A 20,273-nucleotide genomic window follows, 5' to 3' on the forward strand; every position below is an offset into this window, starting at 1 on the left:
TCATTATCATTCAAAGGCAGAGGCTGGGCATTGACACACGGCTATTGCTGACCCGATTAGAAGAGCTTGGTCTAGATCCTTCCCATTTTGTTGGGCAGGATGATGTTTAGGCCTCTTTACACTGCCAAGCTGGTTCGGTCGCAGCTTGGCATGCTCGGCGACTTCACCGTCTTATCTCAAGTTTCCTGTGTAAAACCGAGGGGGTCAAATCCCCCGTTCATCACGGCCGGCTTTCTTGGTTCACTGGAGAAGGCGGGGCTGCACACAGAGTTTAGACCTCTTTAGAATAATTTGCATACTCCCGAATGTTTTATTTTTTTTATGAATGAAGTCACCCGCATGCAAAAATGAGTTCACGTCAGTGTAGGCTACAAACGCGATTAACTATTTACAAGTGCAAAAACGCCAACATATTCTTTATTTTGCTGACTAAATTAACTAAATTGGGGCGTTAGCTCAAGCAGGCAATTTACCTTGGGTAGTGTTAATGCGTGGATCGTGCCGCGACTATGTTCACTGCAGAAACCACGCTCTCGATTGTGCACTCCACTAAGGTCAGGCATGTTCGTAACTGTCTAGACCCGGTCCAATTAATAATGAACTTCAACACAGCCTCACCGAAGCGCCTACAGTGCTTTATGGCAAACGATCACAACAAAAAACGCTACAGAAATTCCCCGACACCCGCTGGTCTCAGCATGACTCATGTACAGTATGTCTTCTGTCATTGATCAATATGAGGACCAACCACGATGGTTGAATTAAAATCAGAGGGAGACAGCAAGTTTAGCTCGAAATCGACCTCCCACTCAAGAGCAATGGAATCATTTGATTTTATTATATGCCTTGAGGGTTGCCTCGGGACGTTGATCGGTACATTTCGGCTGCGCATTTATTTTTGGAATTTTAAATTGCTGCAATAAATTATGTTGTTGTTGACTCTGTCTGGAGAACCCCTGGCTTAGGCTAACGATGCTTCGGGAAACGGGGCCCTGGTCTCCCGTCGGGTCATTTCTGTGCTGCTCGACACAATATAATCAGTCTACGTAGACCTATAACCTTAGATTGATGCAAATACTGTGACTAGGGATGGGAATCGAGAACCGGTTCTTGTTCAGAACCGGTTCCGAGTCAACCGATTCCTTGGAATCGTTAGCAAGCCTGCTTAACGATTCCGCTTATCGGTTCCGGTCGCAGCAAATGCGTCGTGACGTCACACACATGCTGCTTTGATTTGGTTCAGAACGCAGCAAACATGTCGCCGCCGAGGAAGAATCGCATTGTGCGTTCACACCAAACGCGACGGGGCGACAAAATCCCATACAAAGTGAACGTAGAGACGCGTATAAGGGCGAGTTTTTCGCGGGAGAAAACTGATGACAAGTTTTTGTCGTGATGACAGCCAATCAGCGTTCAACAGCGTGATAACTGAGTGACATGTGTAACGTAACAGCCAATCCGCGTTCAGCCGTCAAACTCAGTGCAGTGCAGTCCGGGTGAACCGCGGAAGGAGGAGAAAGTGATTGTTGCAGTTTGCGACTCCCGGAGCTCTATATATAATAGTATATAATATATTATATACTATATTATAATTGTATATATATTATCACGGCCAACAGCTCTGTCGCCTCCGGATGGCCGTAGCGTGGGGAGCTCTCATAGGGATTGGGCTTCTCGGGGTTTGTTTACCGGCATTGCTATGGTTTCCAGTCTTGTGTGTTCCAACGGTTTATTAGGTAGGCCCATCTAATAAATCTCTGTCTAATCAATGCTTCATTTTGTTTATGTCAGTTTAATTTTGTTACAAGTTGAATGCAAATGAGCACTGTTAGAATTCCAAAAGGCACAAGCTCTTACTTGGCTGTTTTCAGTCTGTGTTTTTAGTTGTATGGCACATAATGATGGCATTTGGGCTTAAAAAGCGAAACATATATCTTTTCGTCTAGACCAATTGATTTGAAAATGTACAATTTCCTAATACTAGAAGCACTTCTGATCAGATATTAAAGAGATGTAATGCAAACAAACACATTTATACTTATTTTCTCACCCAATGAGAATCGATAAGAGAATCGATAAGGAATCGGATCGATAAGCAGAATCGGAATCGGAATCGGAATCGTGAAATTCTTATCAATTCCCATCCCTAACTGTGACTACATTTGTTTAACTCCCACTCTCCCGTTAACAGGAGATTGTGGGAGGGAACTATTATTACATTTTGCGTATATAATTGAAAAGATGCAACTCTTGGAAACTTTTCATTTTCCCACATAAACACCAAGGTGTAATATGTCCATTGGCACCACCCTGATAAACGTGGTCAGCAAAGGTACTGAGTCATTCGATTATATATTTAGACGACATTTAGGATTGATCCTCAAACCAGGGGCAAGTAGTCGTTTTTTAATAATCTCCTGATACAGAACTGTTTGCACGTTGAGTAAAACTGACCTGAGAGTTCCCAGTGTACAGTGTGGACTCCTCAGTCCAGCAGAGAGCAGCTTCACTCCTGAATCCTGCAGATCATTGGAACTCAGGTCCAGCTCTCTCAGACTAGAGGAGTTGGAGCTGAGAGCTGAGACCAGAGCTTCACAGCATCCCTTTGACAGCCCACAGCAATTCAGCCTGCACACACAATAAAAATAACCTGTTAGGAAATGAGATTAAAAGTGCTTAAAAGATCCAACTAGTTCACAGGAGAAAACATGGTGTAGCTAACGAACAGCACTGGAGGGGAGTACGTCCAGTGATGCTAGCGCCTCCGCTCTCCTCGCTGCTATCAGGGATCAGGGAAGAGAGCTCAAGGAGATGACTGGACATTCAAACTTCCTTCAGCAGTCGCCTGATGGCCGTAGGGATCCTGAACTCTGTGTGAACAGAGTCAGACCTAACGAAGCAGAGGGCTGTGGAGCCAAGGAGGGCCTTCAGCGCACTCCATCAGTCCCAATGCTTCCTTCTGTGAGACTATTGATTCATTAATTCAAACTTTTATTGTGATCAATCATCATAAATGTGCTTAAGCTCATTTACAAAAACCTAAAACACTAGGTTCTGTATTTCGACATATTAATTCATGTTGTCCTGTATTTCAACATATTCAATCATGTTGCTCTGTATTTCTGCATATTCAATAGTTCTATTTTGTTCTATTTCTACATATTCAATCCTATTAAGTTGTTCTGTATTTCTACACAATCAATAGTTTTATGTTGTTCTAAATTTATTCATATTCAATTGTTTTATGTTGCTCAGTATTTCTACATATATTGTTCTGTATTTCTACATATTAAATTGTTTGACCTTGTTCTGTATTTTATGTCTTCAATTGAAGTTCTGAAGATAAAATATATAAAGTATATCTGTAAAAAATGATGACGTAACAAAGACCTTATACAGTCATGGCAACACATTTATGAACTTGAAATTAACTATACATTCATATAGCGCTTTTCAAGTCACTTTACATTGACTTTATATAGCGCTTTACAGTGAAGGGGGACCTCACTAACCACCACGAATGTGTAGCATCCACATGGCTGATACACGGCAGCCAATCGGCGCCAGAACGCTCACCACACATGAATTGTGAATGTGTGATTGGAATGTCATATTTTACTTTATTGACCGCACAGTCGTGTACATTACCTTTAACACACACACTTAGATACACCTGTATACATGCTTACACTACCAAGGGACCACAATGGAAATAAGCCCATGGGATAACACATTCATGTGTTATCCTTTTGACCTGTACATTTGTATGCTTACGTTTGTGCATGCGTCAATAAAGAATTTCAATCATTTCAATCAATCAATTACACACCAGCTTGAGGTGGAGAGTGAGGGGATTAATGAATCAGCCATTTAAACAGGGAGATTAATAGGGGGCCAGATTGAATGAGCCTGGTTGGGCAGTTTTAGCCAGGACCCGGGGAATCCCCTACTCTTTTTGCGATAAGTGCCCTGGGATCTTTAATAACCTCAGTGAGTCAGGACCTCGGTTTTACGTCTCCTCTGAAGGACGGCACCTTCCACAGCCCAGTGTCCCCGTCACTGCTCTGGGGCATCAGGATTTATGCTCTGGCCAGAGGAAAGAGTGCCACCTACTGGCCAACAACCGACACCACTTCCAGCAGCAACTCAGTGTTCCTCGTTGGTCTCCCATCCAGTACTAACCAAGCCCAACTGCTTAGCTTCAGAGGTTCAGCTAAGGCAGGGTCTACATTGGTCTGGCTGCTGGTTTATTTAGACCGATAAACTTTGATGGATGCAAATACTGCGACTTAATTTGTTTAACTACCACTGTCCCGTTAACAGGGGACTGTGGGAACGCACTTTTATTATATTTTGAGTTGATAATTGAAAAGTTGCAATGGCAACTTTGGAATTACTTTTTAAATTTTCATTTTCGCATCCCATTATACAAAAAGGTGTAATATATCCAATGGCACCACTCTAATACATGTGGTCATCAAAGGTACTGAGTTATTATCTGATATATTTTGACGTCAGGTGTAATTCTCAAACCAGTGGACAGTAGTTAAAGCATTCTGAAACAGAACCTTGTGGTGTAAGTGTTTGCACTTAGTAAAACTGACCTGAGAGTTTCCAGTGTACAGTGTGGACTCCCAAGTCCAGCAGAGAGCAGCTTCACTCCTGAATCCTTCAGATCATTGTTACTCAGGTCCAGCTCTCTCAGACTAGAGGAGTTGGAGCTGAGAACTGAGGCCAGAGCTTTACAGCATCTCTCTGACAGCTTACAGCCATTCAGACTTCACACAAAAAAAAAAACATGTTGAGAACCGTGATTAAATGTTTTATAAGACTTTTCTGATAGTTGAACAAATGATTATACATTAGATTGTTAAATGGTAGTTATATATTACGTGTACAATGTTGATACTAACAAAAATGCTACAACAGTTTTGTAGTTCTGAAAATTGTAACATAATATTATTTTTATAGAATTATGTATATAGTTGTGTGTATCGTAAAACATGTTATAAGTATGCCTACAGATACATGTTGTAATCGCAAGCAATCGCGATTAATTTCTTTGTCCCATTCATTTTTCTCATTTTAATGCTCTTATCAACATGGAGAAGTGCATCGGCTTGCCTTGTGCGAATGTTTTTTTATTGATAACAACATTGGCATATACTGATCAAAACAGGACGATACAAAAAAAAAGCCTATAGTGCAATTAAACGATGAACATACAAACATACAGCCTTGAACATAGCACTCAGGTTACTGCTTCGTTGTTTTGAGCCAAAGGAAAAAAAAAAATATATATATATTTTTTAAATAAATAAATAGCGTTAATCGCTTGCTAAAAAAATTAACGCCGTTAAAATTGGTTTGCGTTAACGCCGTTAATAACGCGTTTAACTGACAGCACTAATGTTAAAATAACTTTATTATTCTAGTATTATATATATTGTGTAGTGTGCATTGCAATACATGTTCTTAATGCACATTCAGAGATGTTTTGTAATTTACTATAACTTTTATATTCTAGTATTATGTATAGTGCTGTATTGTTAATACATGTTATGAGTGAACCTACAGAGATGTTTTGGAGGCTTTGATCACTGGCAGCAGCCCAAGAAGACCCTCGTCAGAAGCAGAGTATTTCTTCAGGTAAAACACGTCCAGCTGCTCTTCTGATGTCAGTAAGATGAAGACCAGAGCTGACCACTGAGCAGAGGAGAGAGATTCTGTGGAGAGTCTTCCTGATGTCAGGTACTGTTGGATCTCCTCCACTAGAGAACTGTCATTCAGCTCATTCAGACAGTGGAACAGATTGATGCTTCTCTCTTGAGAAAGGTCTCCACCCATCTTCTCCTTGATGTAATGGACTATTTGGGTATTGATCCGTGACCTCCTTCCTGTCTGTTCTGGTGGATCATTTTTAGTTAGATTGACCAATAATTTACTTCCTCTTGGTCTCAGCAGACCTTGTAGGAGAATCTGATTGGTCTCTAGAGAGAGGCCCAGGAGAAAGCGGAGGAACAAGTCCAGGTGTCCGTTCTCACTCTGTAAGGCCTTGTCCACAGCACTCTGGTAGAGGAGGAGGAGTTCAGCATCCCTGGAGGTTGGCTGTTCTTCTAAGAGCCGGTTGACACCATGTTCGATGTAGGACAGAAAGACAAAAAGGGCAGCCAGAAACTCCTGGATGCTCAGATGGACAAAGCAGAACATCCTGTCCTGGTGCAGTCCACACTCCTCTTTAAAGATCTGGGTGAACACTCCTGAGTACACTGAGGCTGCTCTGATATCGATGCCACACTCTGCCAAGTCTGCCTCGTAGAAGATCAGCTGGCCTTTCTCCAGCTGGTTAAAAGCCAGTTTCCCCAGAGAAACAATGATCTCCCTGCTCTCCGAACTCCAGTGTGGATCGGTTTCAGTTCGACCATGATACTTCCTGTCTCCCTGTGTGGACTGAACCCTCAGGAAGTGGCTGTACATCTGAGTCACGGTCTTGGGCACCTCTTCACCTCTCTGGGATGTTTTGAAGAAGTCCTCTAGAACTGCAGCAGTGATCCAACAGAAGACTGGGATGTGACACATGATGTGGAGGCTTCGAGATTTCTTGATGTGAGAGATGATTGTGGTGGCCATTGTCCCCTCTCTGAATCTCTTCCTGAAGTACTCCTCCTTCTGTGGGTCGTTGAACCCTCTCACCTCAGTCACCATGTCAACACACTCAGCAGGGATCTGATTGGCTGCCGCAGGGCGTGTGGTTATCCAGATGCGGGCAGAGGGAAGCAGGAATCCCCTGATGATGTTTGTCAGCAGCACCTCCACTGAGGTCGGCTCGGTGACATCCGTCCAGATCGGGTTGTTCTGGAAGTCCAGAGGAAGTCGACACTCATCCAGACCATCCAAGATGAAGACTACTTGGTCATGGTCGTATCTGTAGATTCCTGATTCTTTGGTTTCAACAGAACACTGATGAAGAAGTTCCAGTAAGCTAAACTCTTTCCCTTTCAGTAAATTCAGCTCTTTGAAAGTGAGGAGAAATGTGAAGTCTATGTCGTGGTTGGCTTTGCCTTCGGCCCAGTCCAGAGTGAACTTGTGTGTTAAGACAGTTTTACCAATGCCGGCCACTCCGGTTGTCATTATTGTTCTGATTGGTTTATCTTGTCCAGGTAAGGGTTTAAAGATGTCTTCACATCTGATTGGTGTTTCCTCATTGCCTGTTTTCCTGGATGCCTTTTCAATCAGTCTTACCTCATGTTCCATGTTGACCTCTCCACTGCCTCTCTCTGTGATGAAGAGCTCTATGTAGATCTCATTCAGAGGTCTCTGCTCTCCTGCTCTAGCGATTCCCTCAAACACACAGTAGAACTTCTTCTTCAGATGAGCCTTGAGTTCATGTTGCCACTGGACCGCAACAGCTCCTAAATCCCAAACCAGAAGAAACATACCATTCATATTTCCAAGCAATATTACTGGTGTAAAGAAAAAAGTATTATCAAATTCTACTTTATATGGATCTTATAACTTTATTAGCAGTGCTGTCGTTGTTGAGTATCAGTGGTATCAGTGACTTGCTAACCTGATATAACAAGATAGTGGTGCATCTCTTCCACTGAGTTATTCTGCTGTTGATCTGCAGTATAATGTTTACAATTCTTGAAGCTGATACCCCCACAATAACCCTACATATTTGGATCAAACCACTCAACCTGATACCCCCACAATGACCCTACAAATCTGGTTCAAACCATTTAACCTTTATATGAGTATCTTACCACTCCCCAGCTTGTAGGCCAGTTCCTCCTGGTTCATCTCCATCAGGCAGAGCTTTGTGATGTCTACCACTCCCTCTATGGCGCGCCTCCTCTGCTCCTCGTTCTTACCATCCTCCTCCTCCCTCTGACTCTCTGAGCATTGTGGGTGATCTGAGAAGAGATCCCTCCAGAGCTTCTTCAGCTCCTTGTCTAGAAAGGTGTGTGCGTTCTCCTCAGCCCTCTGGAACAGAACAAACATCAAGGAGAACTTTACTTTGAACTAACTGAGGACATCAGAAGCATCTGTCCTAGATTAACGTCTCCCTGGTCTAAAGAGGGAAAACTGGAGACTATAAACTCAACAAGAGATGATTTTATTGCCCATGTAGAGCCAGGGGCACAGCTAGAGATTTTGGGCCTCATCAAAGAATAAATTGGGCCTCCAACCTAGACCACCCACCAGCCTAGAAAATCCCTTTGCCCACCCATAGATTGATAGACTGGTAGCTCTAGTGTAGCCTACTGCTAATTACCCAATACTTAGCCTGCTGTCATTGACCATTGATGTATGAATGTTAGAGGTACATGAGTGGCATCTCTCATTACTGTTGCTGTTCTGGCAAAAGGCTTTCCTCAGTGGTGTTTTACATTTTGGTCAATATGTTCCCAAAGTTTGTCAGATGCCAGTAATGGGGACAGAAAATACACAGAATGTCTTCATACTCTGCTATTACTTTTCACCACTAGGGGTCAGTATTCACAGACCTACCTTGGCTGTATAGTTGATAAGTAGAAGAAAATTTGTGTAGGCCTCAGTAAACAGTTTCCTGGTTCATCCACCTGTCAACCTCATTCATTGATTCATATTCATGAATTTTATGTTTGATGAAGAACTATTTGATTAATATAAGAGTCTATGACTCACTAGGTAGCTCTGTGATAATGGGCACCACAGGAAGGGTAATAAATAAAAACCTTTATTTGCATAAACTGGGTGACCTTTTCCTCCCTCTCAGGTTTCTGTTTCTGATTTCTGACTTCTACCTCAACAACGACGTGTCAAACTACTGACAGTCTGTTCTCTGTCTGTTCTGCTTGTAAGCGCACCGAGTGGAAGACTCTGTGCTGAAAGCTGGATCCAGGCAAGACTGAACCATGCAATAAAGAGAGAGAGGTGGAATATATAGACTATACTACCCCCCCCCCCCCCCCTCCTTAGGTCACCCCTGTAGTTTTTCATTTACACACCTTGATCAGCTCTGTTTGATTCTGCTGTACAGACTGAGCACTGGTAACCTTTGACCTCTCCTGGGGTCGCCTGCGGAGAGAACGCACGCGCGCGCGCGCACACGCGCACACACACACACACACACACACACACACACACAGTATCTTTTTAATAAAAATATTTCCTGAATGGTAAATATCAGTCAGTAAAACTACTAGTTTGTTGGAAACTCCCACCTCTCCTCTCTGGAGGGGCGTCCATCTTTAAGGTCAGGAGGACGATTCATAGACCAGTTGCTCTTCATGGAGACACAGCTGGGTCCAGGGGAGTCCGCTCTCTCCTTCTGGAATCTTATAGAAAAACAAGAACCAGGATTTATGGATGTTTGATAGATGCTGTAGTTTTATAATCTTTGACAAATCCTTACCTTTCCTCTCTGGAGGGGCGTCCATCTTTAAGGTCAGGAGGATGACCCATAGAGCGGTCGCTCTTCATGGAGACACATCTGGGTCCAGGGGAGTCTTCTCTCTCCTGCTGGACTCTTCTAGAAAAACAAGAACCAGGATTAAAGGATGTCTGATAGATATAGTTGTATAATATCTGATAAATCCTCACCTCTTCTTAATAGACTGATTTCCATCTCTAAAGTTATGAGGATCATCCATAGACCAGTCACTCTTCAAGGAGACACAGCTGGGTCCAGGGGAGTCTGCTCTCTCCTGCTGCTCTGGGCTTACACACACACAGCTTGTACTAAGACTGATGATGGAGTCATGAGATATCAGTGCTGAGCTCTGAGAAGGACAACAGTCACAGACAGTGAGATCCTCTTCTTACCTCTTAGCTTTGCTCTTGCGGCCATGTTCCCCAGACAGAGTGGTTTTAGAGGTAGGAGCCCCCTCCTCCCTTTCCTCATCCATAGTAGACTGGAGACCTGGACTCAAACACAACTCTGTATTGTTTCTACGGCAATTCAGCGTTGGTTTACTCTCTGTTTTTATGTAAGCTGCTTTTGGGGGGCTGTTGTCTCTTTACTGTGGCTGAGAGGCAAGGTGGTCTTTCCAAGATGCAGATTCATAGACCCTCTCACTTCATAGACCCTCTCCAGCAAATATGTGGAGATGCTGCACAGATGTTTCCAATAACTATTTAATAACTATTAATTAATAACTTTAACAACTATTCATCATTCCACTCAGAAGGTCTCCAAGGGCTTCAAATGTGTCTGATCAAAATCAAGTTCACAATGCTGAAATCATACCAACTGTTCCCTGTGCTGGTTAAACTGCTCTGAAGGCAGCACCATATATGCCCTTCCTCGTGTCATATGACATTACAACCAGAGCTGTGATAAAGGCCCACAGAGAACAAGAACCAGAACAAGATGATCTTTAAACACCTTCACTTACCAAGATGTATAATGTATACAACTGTATACAACCAAATACAACTGTATAATGTATTATCCGCACCTTGTAATCATAATAATACTCATAATAATAATATTAACAACATAACAATACATATATGACTACATATTTTTAGAATCGGCTACATTTTCTAATAAGAAAATTAACGTTTAATTCTTTCTGCCAACAGCAGTGTGACTGATTAACTTCATAAGGGGCCGTGTCCACCAAAAGCCTTTTTAAAATGCGGAGCGCCTGTCTGCAATGCATTCTCTATGGCAGGACGCGCACGCAGCGCGCCTTTTAAAAAGCCGCCCGGGGCGGTTAAACGCTCCGCGCGCCTCGCGCTTCTAGGCGCACGCCCCAGTTGGAAACAGTTGAACTTTTGAAGAAAAGCGCACCACGTCATCAGCGCTTTTTTCGGAAGACCAATCAAAATCGAGGAGGAGGCAAGGCTAAGAGTATCAACAGAACACAAACGGAAACAAACTGAAACATGTCGGACGAACGTTTAATAACAGCTGTGAGTGAGTGTCCGGTCCTGTACGACCTCACGTTAAAGGTGGTATTCCCCGTACTCCCTCCTGCCACGATTAATGCTGTGGACCCACACTCTCCTCCGGGCAACCACGACAGGCGCAGGGGGATCGTCCGCAACCTCCGCTGCCACGGCAAGAAGCGCTATTAATCTTGCATTCATTTTCTAATGATACAATCTAAAATTGTAGGAGCAACCAGAGAGGACGTTCAGGTGTCAGATGCCAGATGATGGAGCCAACAGATAGAATCTGCATATCTATGGATACAAGCGATGACGCGTATTAATGACGTAAACGAAAAACGGAGTAATTATCATAGCAGCCTAGCTAGCCGATGCAGGCTATTTAGCACTAGCACCATAGACATCTTATAGATAGACGGAGCATTGGCTGCTGGGACGCGAGAAATACGGCCGCCATCTTGGAGTGGTCAACCGGGAGCAGCAACAGCAGCAGAAACAGGATGCCGGGCTGTTGTTCAGCGTATTCCTGCTCAAATCGGCGGACAATCCATAATAGGAATCGGGGGATTACTTTTCACAAGCAAGATTTAACATTACCGTACTATTGGTATAATTAGTATTGAATAATAAAACACGCCAAACCATGTGGCCTTTATCATAGCTACACGTATGACAAAAAACCGCATGAAAATCAGTGGTATTCAGTGAGGTATGATTAATTAAATGCGCTGACAGTTCATTGCTCCAGCCAAACGGATTACACTGAGTGGAGCGGATAACCACTCCAAGATGGCGGCCCCGTGTCTCGTCAGCGCCAGTAGGCGGTAGCATTCGATGCTCCGTCTACCTATAAGATGTCTATGACTAGCACCGTTACTGCTCCTGGCCAGCGCGCATCAAGGTCATTTTTCACTGACAATGAAACATCTGACAGGTCATTGGCAGGGGCTGCTGCTGCTACGGTATCACTGGATCTTGGTTTAGAAAAACAATTTCTAATGTCCATGGTAATGTTTGTTACACACCCTGAGGCTACTTTAACAAGTGCTGAGAGACGTGAATGTTTAGAAAACGTGAACGTCACGGTGTCCTGGCAACCGTTCTAAACAACCGAACGAGAGATGCCATTTTCCATTGCTTCCATGTGTTTCTTTCAAAATGAAAATAAATCAATTTCAAGAGGTGAAAATCACTACCAATCGAAACATGAGGGAACATGTCATGGTTGTCATATCTTCAAAAGCTTAAAAAAGATCCGGGGCTTTTGACGTGATTCGGGGCTTCAGTCCCGAAAGCCACCCCCAAGCTCCGCCCATGACGGACACTACAGTTTACATATTTAATAATAATGTTTATGTCATGGTCTGTCGTGTTTTGGTGTTTCCCTGTGTTTCCCTCCTGTGTTGATTACTGCTCCCTCCCCTTATGTGTCTCAGCTGTTCCTCGTTGCGTTTGTTACTTAAGCCCTTGTCTTTCCTTTGTTCCTTGTGCTGTCATTGTGGTTAGTTCGTCCTGCGTGTTCCCTGTTGTCACCTGTGTTCCCTGTTGTCACCCGTGTTCCCTGTTGTCACCCGTGTTCCCTGTTGTCACCCGTGTTCCCTGTTGTCACCCGTGTTCCCTGTTGTCACCTGTGTTCCCTTGCTCCATGCCTTAGCCTTTGGCAGAAATAAAGTGCTGTTCTCCCAAAACCGTCTGCATCTGGGTCCTACCTGCCTGCCTGCACCCGCAACCGTAACAGTTGAGCAGTACGTGTTTACATAAAAATAGCAATCTTCCTATTGATGATATATAAGTGACAATAAGTGATTAAGTGATAAGTGAATAACATTTATGATGTATCAGGGATCAGAGTTGTGTACAGTACCTTAGTCTTCTTCCTGCTGTAATGAAGTGAGTCGCAGCAAACCGTCCGACTCATAACAAGGTAATGTTGCTGTGAACCAACCAGTTGGACCAGTGCCCCTCCCTGTTTGTACTCCTAAGACTAGCCTCCTATAGGCTGCTGTTCCATGACTCCACCCAGTAATGTGGAGTCAGACGGAGAGCTCTGATGTCCAAAAGCTCAGACAGAGAAAAACAAAGAGATACTTGATAGTTCAGACAGCCCGTAGACTCTGCATGCTGTATCAGTGAGAGGGTTAAGGGGGTAAGAAGGAGCTGCATCAGTGACTGAGTGTCTCTGTAGAGACACTCAGTCACTGATTCACTGCTTCACCGTAGAACCAACAGGAACACTAACAATGGAGAGAGAAAGTTTTTCTCATTTGTTTAAATGTGTGTCCTTCCTTTCTTTACTCCGGTCCCAAAATATTCCAATTGTCGAGTAAATATAAAGACTGTTGCCATGATACTAACAGTAGATATATAGTGAACTTCCTGGGTAGACCTAATTCTAATTCAGCGCAGCAAGGTGTGTGAACTGTTATCACTTAATGTTGCAATTGAGTTTGGTACAGAACAGCATATTCCTGTTAGTCAGGTCCTCCTCCTCCTCTGCTGCTCCTCCTCCTCTTCATCTCCTGAACTCCTCCTCCTCCTCCTGCTGCTCCTCCTCCTCCTGCTCCCCATGGTGGACCTCCTCCTCCTCATCTCCTGATGTCCTCCTCCTCCTCTTCATCTCCTGATGTCCTCTTCCTCCTCCTGCTGCTCCTCCTCCTCCTCCTCTTCATGTCCTGATGTCCTCCTCCTCATGATCCTCCTCTTCATCTCCTCATGTCCTCTGCCTCCTCCTCCTCCTCTCCTGATGTCCTCTTCCTCCTCGTCATCCTCCTCCTCCACTCCTGATGTCCTCTTTCTCCTCGTCCTCCTCCTCCTCTCCTGATGTCGTCCTCTTCCTCCTCCTCTCCTGATGTCCTCCTCCTCCTCTCCTGATTTCCTCCTACTCCTTTTCCTCCTCTCCTGATGTCCTCCTCTTCTTCCTCCTCCTCTCCTGATGTCCTCCGCTTCCTCCTCCTCTTCCTCCTCCTTTCCTGATGTCCTCCTCCTCCTCCTCTTCCTCCTCCTCTTCTGATGGTGCCTCGGAGATCAGATGCACAATTTGATTGCCATTCATCATTCAGAAGCAGACATGAAAATCACAGCAACGATTCAAATGTGACCCAAATGGAAGAATGTTCTACATGACTGCAACTGTTTCTGGTTTTATAGCATTAAAGGTTATAAACACCAGTAAAGGAGTTCAGACAGTTATGTAATGTAATCATTTACAATGGGTTATGTTTCTTTATTAGGCTGGGCTAATCCCTCCATTATCTCTTTTTGTTAAATCATTCATCTCGTTGGGTTGGATTTTTCCCATGTTTTTTCCTTCCTCATATTGTTTCACCTTTTAACGGAAGGTGTCAGAAAGGTACCAAGGCAAGGTGACACACACACACACTGACTCACACACACACAGACACACGGACACACGCACACACACACTTTGGGCCCTATTTTAACGGTCTGAAACGCAAATGAGAAGCGTCAAGCGCAAGTAGCTTTGTGGGCGGTTCTACGGCGATGTCGCTAGTTTACCGGCGCGACAGATGAAAGAAGCAAAGTGTATGCGCGAGGTGCACAAGCAACATTATGCATGCGCCCTTAAAATAACATCTGAACAACGCCACTGGCCTTAAACCAGGTATTTCCTTGTTTGTGGCGCAAGTGGTTTCTGAAACGGTAAGATAGCACCAGGGAACGTTTGCGCTAGAACATGCCTCCTCCTTTCGCTGAGCCGCCCCTTGGGGCGCAAGATCATTCCCTACTTTACCGACGCGTGGCGCAGGAGGGAAAAGAACGCTCTGCGCCAGTTGCAAACTAGTAACGACACATGCGCCAGTGATTAAGTCAATTGCGCCGGATGCAAGATAGGGCCCTTCGAGTCTCCTTCGCGCTAATCATGTTGGCCAGAAGGTGAACTACATCGAGGTGGATTCACTCTCCCCTAGTGGCTCCACATGCAATAACTGACTACACATGGTGTGGTGGCGATTTGTCCTCAATAAAACAATTACTTGAAAATTAAGAAATCAAACAAAGCAAGGTAATCAAAAGGGAAAGAGTCAACTGTCCAGTCGTGAATTTAGATTTCTGCAGGTTTATTTTCCAATCTTCCAAGCAAACAAAAGAAATGTGCAACAGTGTGAACCAGCAGCCTCACTCCTTTGTCTCTCTCATACAGATGGTCTTACCTATGCCCGCCACCTCTATATATAGGCTAGTAATAATTTCAAAACAAAAGCATAAACAAACTCAAATTAACTAATTTATAATACAAACGAGAAAATAAACATAAAATAGTCATATTATTTTATATTAAGCAAACAAACTAAATAAATGTTTTGCAATTAAATCTAAGAACTGCATAGCTCCAACACATGGCTTTGATTAACAGACAGATACGCATTATTTCAACGCTACTTTCAACGCTATCAGTGAATACTGATATGTGATTAAGGAGCAGGTAGGGGATAGACAGTGAATACTGATATATGTGATTAAGGAGCAGGTAGGGGATAGACAGTGAATACTGACATATGTGATTAAGGAGCAGGTAGGGGATAGACAGTGAATACTGATATATGTGATTAAGGAGCAGGTAGGGGATAGACAGTGAATACTGATATATGTGATTAAGGAGCAGGTAGGGGATAGACAGTGAATACTGATATATGCGACTACATGTGATACAGATTTATTTGGATCCATCGAGATCGATATTACCCTTATGGTTTATTAACAAATACAAATCATAAACAGGGGCACATATCTTTAATAACTGTTCTGTTGCTGTGCTGTTACCAACTGAACACAAGGAATCAATATTCATTTTAAAGCTTTTCCCATCGACAACTATAACATCTACTTTGTTAGGCTTATCAAAGTTAATATACATTTCAGAGCCCTTTAGTAGGAAACTACTAACTACTACTGTCTGATAATATACAAAATATTGAATTATGTTTTTATATTTATTCATCATCAATCAACATTTAAAACACATTTAGAAAGTCAATCTTTGTAAAAACCTACTTGAACCGAAGGAAGAGCTTCCTTTCATGGTTTATAATGCTGAACCTTTTAGAAGCCCAATAAACTGCAGCGTTTGCAGTACAGTGGATTATTTAGATCAAACACAAAGTGATGTATTTCCACTGAACGGGTTGACCCCTCAGAGCACCAACAGCTGCTGCTCAACAACCCGATGCACTACAGGTACGTCCATGGGTCCACAGGTATTCAAACGTCCCCCTAACAGCTGGTCCTCAACAACGTCAGGACTGTGAGGACCCCCCAGACCCAAGCGGCCCCCTCTAATCTGACGCTCAGCAGCCCAGGTGAACACAGAGAGGGCTGAGAGATGAACCACCGGGAGACACTGATGTTACCTGCTGCTTACCACCGGTACACTGACCTGATGTGGGTTTAGATCCATGAATGATTTGTGTATGTGTGTATGTGTGTGCGTGTGTGTGTGTAGATTTATGACCGATTTGTGTGTGTGTGTCTGTGTGAGTGTAGAGTCATGAACGATGTGTGCGTTTATGTCAGTGTACATACGTCTGTTTGTGTGTGTATAGATTCATGAACGATGTCTGTGTTTGTGCGTGTGGGTTAATGTCTATGTTCATATGTGTTTGTTGGTTTGATGTGTTTATGACTGTGTACATGTGTGTCTGTTTATATGGGAGGGGGGGGTGTTTGTGTGTGTGTGTGTGTAACAATGGACGCAGACGCTGAGGAACCACTCTCACCTAACTTAAACCCAGGGAGGAGGACCTCCTGGGTGAAGGAGGCCTGGAAGGTGTGGATGTGTGTCAGTGTGTCTGAGGACCCTCCTCCACCTGGGGACACTCTGTAGAAGGACAGAGAGCCAGCAGGCCGGTCCAGATACACTCCTACTCTGTTAGAGTGAGGGGGGGGGAGACGTATGGCTGTTCTACTACCGTTGTGAACGGCAGTGTAATAATCATCTTTACAAAGAAGACTCAAGGACCTGTTGTCTGCTCCAAGCCAGCTGTCTTCATCCCCTCTTCTTGTTGTGTTTCCTTTGAATGGCACTCCCAAATGAACCTCTTGTTCCCACTCTACCTCCCAGTAACAGCGGCCAGTCAGACCCTCTCTACACAACACCTGGGGCCAGTTCATAAATCTCTCTGGGTGATCTGGATAAGACTGCTCCTCTTCAACCCACGTCACCTTTCTGTTGTCCTCAGACAGAGAGAGTAGTTTGTTGGCTGTGTTTGGGTCCAGTGTGAGTTTACAGGCATCTGACCGGAGAAACAGACATGATTAGGCTGCTCAAACATTATCATTTATTAAGCATCATAAGCATCATCATTATTATTTTAATGAACAGCATCACCACTTCTAGTTGAAATCTGAAAGCTAATATATGCATCATTCAAAACATATTAATGGGATTATAATGTGCTAATCTAATGTAATAACCAGAATTAAACAGAATGATAATAACTATTATTATAATGGCAACAAGATAATAGTATAAAATAATCGAATCGTTTTAGAATATAAAATGGAAATGTAATTATGTATTCTGATTTTTATGGTGTTATGTCTAATGTTGTACAATCATCACTCCATGAAAGGGGCGGATGGTGTATAGGGACGATTTGGGCAACGCAGTACCAACTGGGATTTTCTTTCTAACTAATTCTATCACAGCAAAAGTAGTTTTCAGTGTTCTAGACATATTATCTGTCCTTGTCCAATCAGAGTTGTCAGATTCAAGTCGTGTTTCAAATGGCCCCGCCTCTCTGGGCGAATTCATCGACGTGGAAAATCGCCCAAGCATTCTCCCATTGACTATCATGTAAAAACTTTTTTTTTCGGAAAATTAGCCTTCAATGCATTTTTTTTCAATGGGGATTTAGGACTCGCCCTAACGTGCTTTCGTCATACGTAACTGAGCAAAGAGCGCAAAGGGATATCTTCAATCAAGTCACTTGCTAATTTCAACACGGCTGCTAATGTGGGCAATTCCGTTGCGTCTCTGAAAGAAGTTCCTTTTAGTCGACGATCCAATTCAGACAAATTGGCATTAAAACAATCAGGACCTCCAAGACCAAATTTAATAATTAACCACATTTCTACAAAGGGGGGAAAGTCCCTCACCCTAGGATTTTCAACAAATTGGTACGAGAAAAAAAGCTGGCTAGCAGGTTGTGAAGAAGCCAACGCAGTCTTCTGCAACCAGTGCCTACTCTTCCACCCTGACACCCTGACGACCGACAGCACTGTTTGGGTATCGACTGGTGTGACGGATATGAACCCTCTGTCTGAGAAAATCAAGAAGCATGAGATGTCCAAGATCCACATGGATAGCTGCATGAGATTTGCGACTATTGGGAGGGTGAACATTGCCACTCAACTGGACGAGGGATACCGGCTGTTCGTCGCCACAACGATGAGGTGAGCAAGAACCGACACATCCTCAACTGGCTCATCCAAAGTTTTGCGGATTGTTCGAGTTGGCTTTGCGAGGCAAGGATGAGACGGAGGGCTCCACAAACCCAGGTATTTTTCTTGGATTGGTGGACTTCATGGCACAGTTGGATGAACTTTTTTTTTGACCACCTGAAAAATGCCACGGTGTTCAAGGGCACATCCAAGACGGTGCAGAACAAGCTTTTGGAATGTATTCTAGCGGTCGCACAGAAAGGATTGTGGAGGAGGTCAGCTCGCTATCTGGCCATCCAAGCTGATGAAACTACGGACGTCTCCACGCAGACACAGCTGGTGCTTGTGCTTAGATACATTGATGACAACCATGCAGTGCAGGAAAGTTTTTTTGAGTTTATTCCCATCTCGGATTCAACGTCAGTTTCAATTGCCAGTGTACTTTTGGAGAGACTGAACCAGCTTTTGGCCGACAACAATGACAAAATGAAACCTGTTGCACAAGCTTACGATGGTGCCAGTGTGATGAGGGGAGAGAAGGCTGGTGTGCAGTGCAGCAAAAGATGTATGAACATTTTAAGAATGCCCATTATGTGAATTGCTATGCACATCAGCTTAATTTGATCATGCAGCAAGCTACCTCCCGCATCAAGAAAGTCAACGTTTTATTTTTCCGATCTGAGCGGTATTGCATCATTCTTTTCCCGGTCACCGAAACAGTGCAGCGTTCTGTACAAGATTGTTTCATGAAGACTGCCCAGAGCTTCATCTACAAGGTGGAATTTTAACAGCAGGATTGTCAACACTGTGTACGAGAACCGAGATGACCTCCTTGAATGTTTTGAAGCCATCAAGACGGGTGAGATCAGCATGAGAGAGGCATCATTTTTTTCCTGTGTTTTTTTCACAACATCATGCCCCACGTCGACATTCTGTACCAGAAGCTCTAGAAGAAGGACATTGATGCAGTCTTCATCAAAAGGGCCCTTGAGAGCTTCACAAGCAGTGTGCAGACCATTAGGTAAGATAACATTTATATTATTTGATCCTTCTCAAAGCAAAGCTTTGTTATGAGAACATATGCATGAAAGGAGACTGTATTTGTGTTCTTTTTTACAATATATGTTCTTTTTTATAATATATTGCCAGTTGTGTAATCTAGCTGCTCTACTCTGTGCTGGACATCCTGGTTAGGCGAGGCACAATGGATAGCTTAAAAAACAGTGTTTAACACTAACATTATGCATCCCTGCCCATTTTAAGTGGGTATACTCATCATGCCTTCAGTGTGTCTTGAACAACCACACATAAAAGGTTGCCCATATTATCTATATATATATATATATATTAGAGCTCTCAAGCGATTACAATATTTAATCGTCATTAATCGCATTAACGTCATAGTTAACTCACGATTAATCGCAATTAATCGTAAAAAAAATTCTATGCTAAATATCCCTTGATTTCTTTGTCCCATAATTCTTCTCATTTTAATTCTCTTATCAACATGGTGAAGTGCATCGGCTTGCCTTGTGCAAATTATTTTTTATTGATAACAACATTGGCATATACTGATCAAAACAGGACGATATAAAAAAATATTCTATAGTGCGATTAAACGACTGCTTTGAACAAATGTCATTTGAACATAGCAGTCAGGCTACTGCTTCTTTGTTTTGAGCCAAAGAAAAGAAAAAAAAAAAGAACGTTTTTTTTTTAATACAATAATTGCGCGATAAAATTTTTAACGCCGTTAAAATTGGTTTGCGTTAACGCCGTTAATAACGCGTTTAACTGACAGCTCTAATATATATATATATATTATATTTGTCTAAATGCATACTTGACTGTTGATAGATTTATGAGTGAAGTTACCAAAACAATAGATTAAAAAACAGGGTTCATCTTTGTATCTGACATCTTTGTACTGGATAAAGAATGAACATGTGCATCATGTAGACTACAGTACTGTACACAGCCTAACAAAC

At 43.1% G+C, this 20,273-nt stretch overlaps 1 protein-coding gene across 11 annotated transcripts in view; it reads right to left on the reverse strand.

Annotated features, from left to right (window-relative positions):
• Window positions 1–20,273, reverse strand: part of LOC130377339 (NACHT, LRR and PYD domains-containing protein 3-like) — a 91,773-nt gene that overhangs the window by 34,337 nt on the left and 37,163 nt on the right. For 4 of the 11 annotated variants that reach the window (XM_056584415.1, XM_056584414.1, XM_056584412.1 and 1 more), the window contains one exon: window positions 14,169–17,135. In XM_056584415.1, the coding sequence (XP_056440390.1) occupies window positions 16,546–17,135 (590 nt within the window). In that variant the 3' untranslated portion in view covers window positions 14,169–16,545. Of the gene's footprint in view, window positions 1–2,454; window positions 2,629–4,604; window positions 4,779–5,575; window positions 7,413–7,766; window positions 7,987–8,993; window positions 9,064–9,209; window positions 9,324–9,400; window positions 9,518–9,588; window positions 9,706–9,810; window positions 9,908–12,748; window positions 13,134–14,168; window positions 17,136–20,273 lie in introns of those variants that run through there. The other 7 variants (XM_056584417.1, XM_056584416.1, XM_056584419.1 and 4 more) reach the window with 6 other exon arrangements.

This window comes from Gadus chalcogrammus, chromosome 23 (genome assembly GCF_026213295.1).
Source record: "Gadus chalcogrammus isolate NIFS_2021 chromosome 23, NIFS_Gcha_1.0, whole genome shotgun sequence".
NCBI classification, from domain to species: Eukaryota; Metazoa; Chordata; class Actinopteri; order Gadiformes; family Gadidae; genus Gadus; species Gadus chalcogrammus.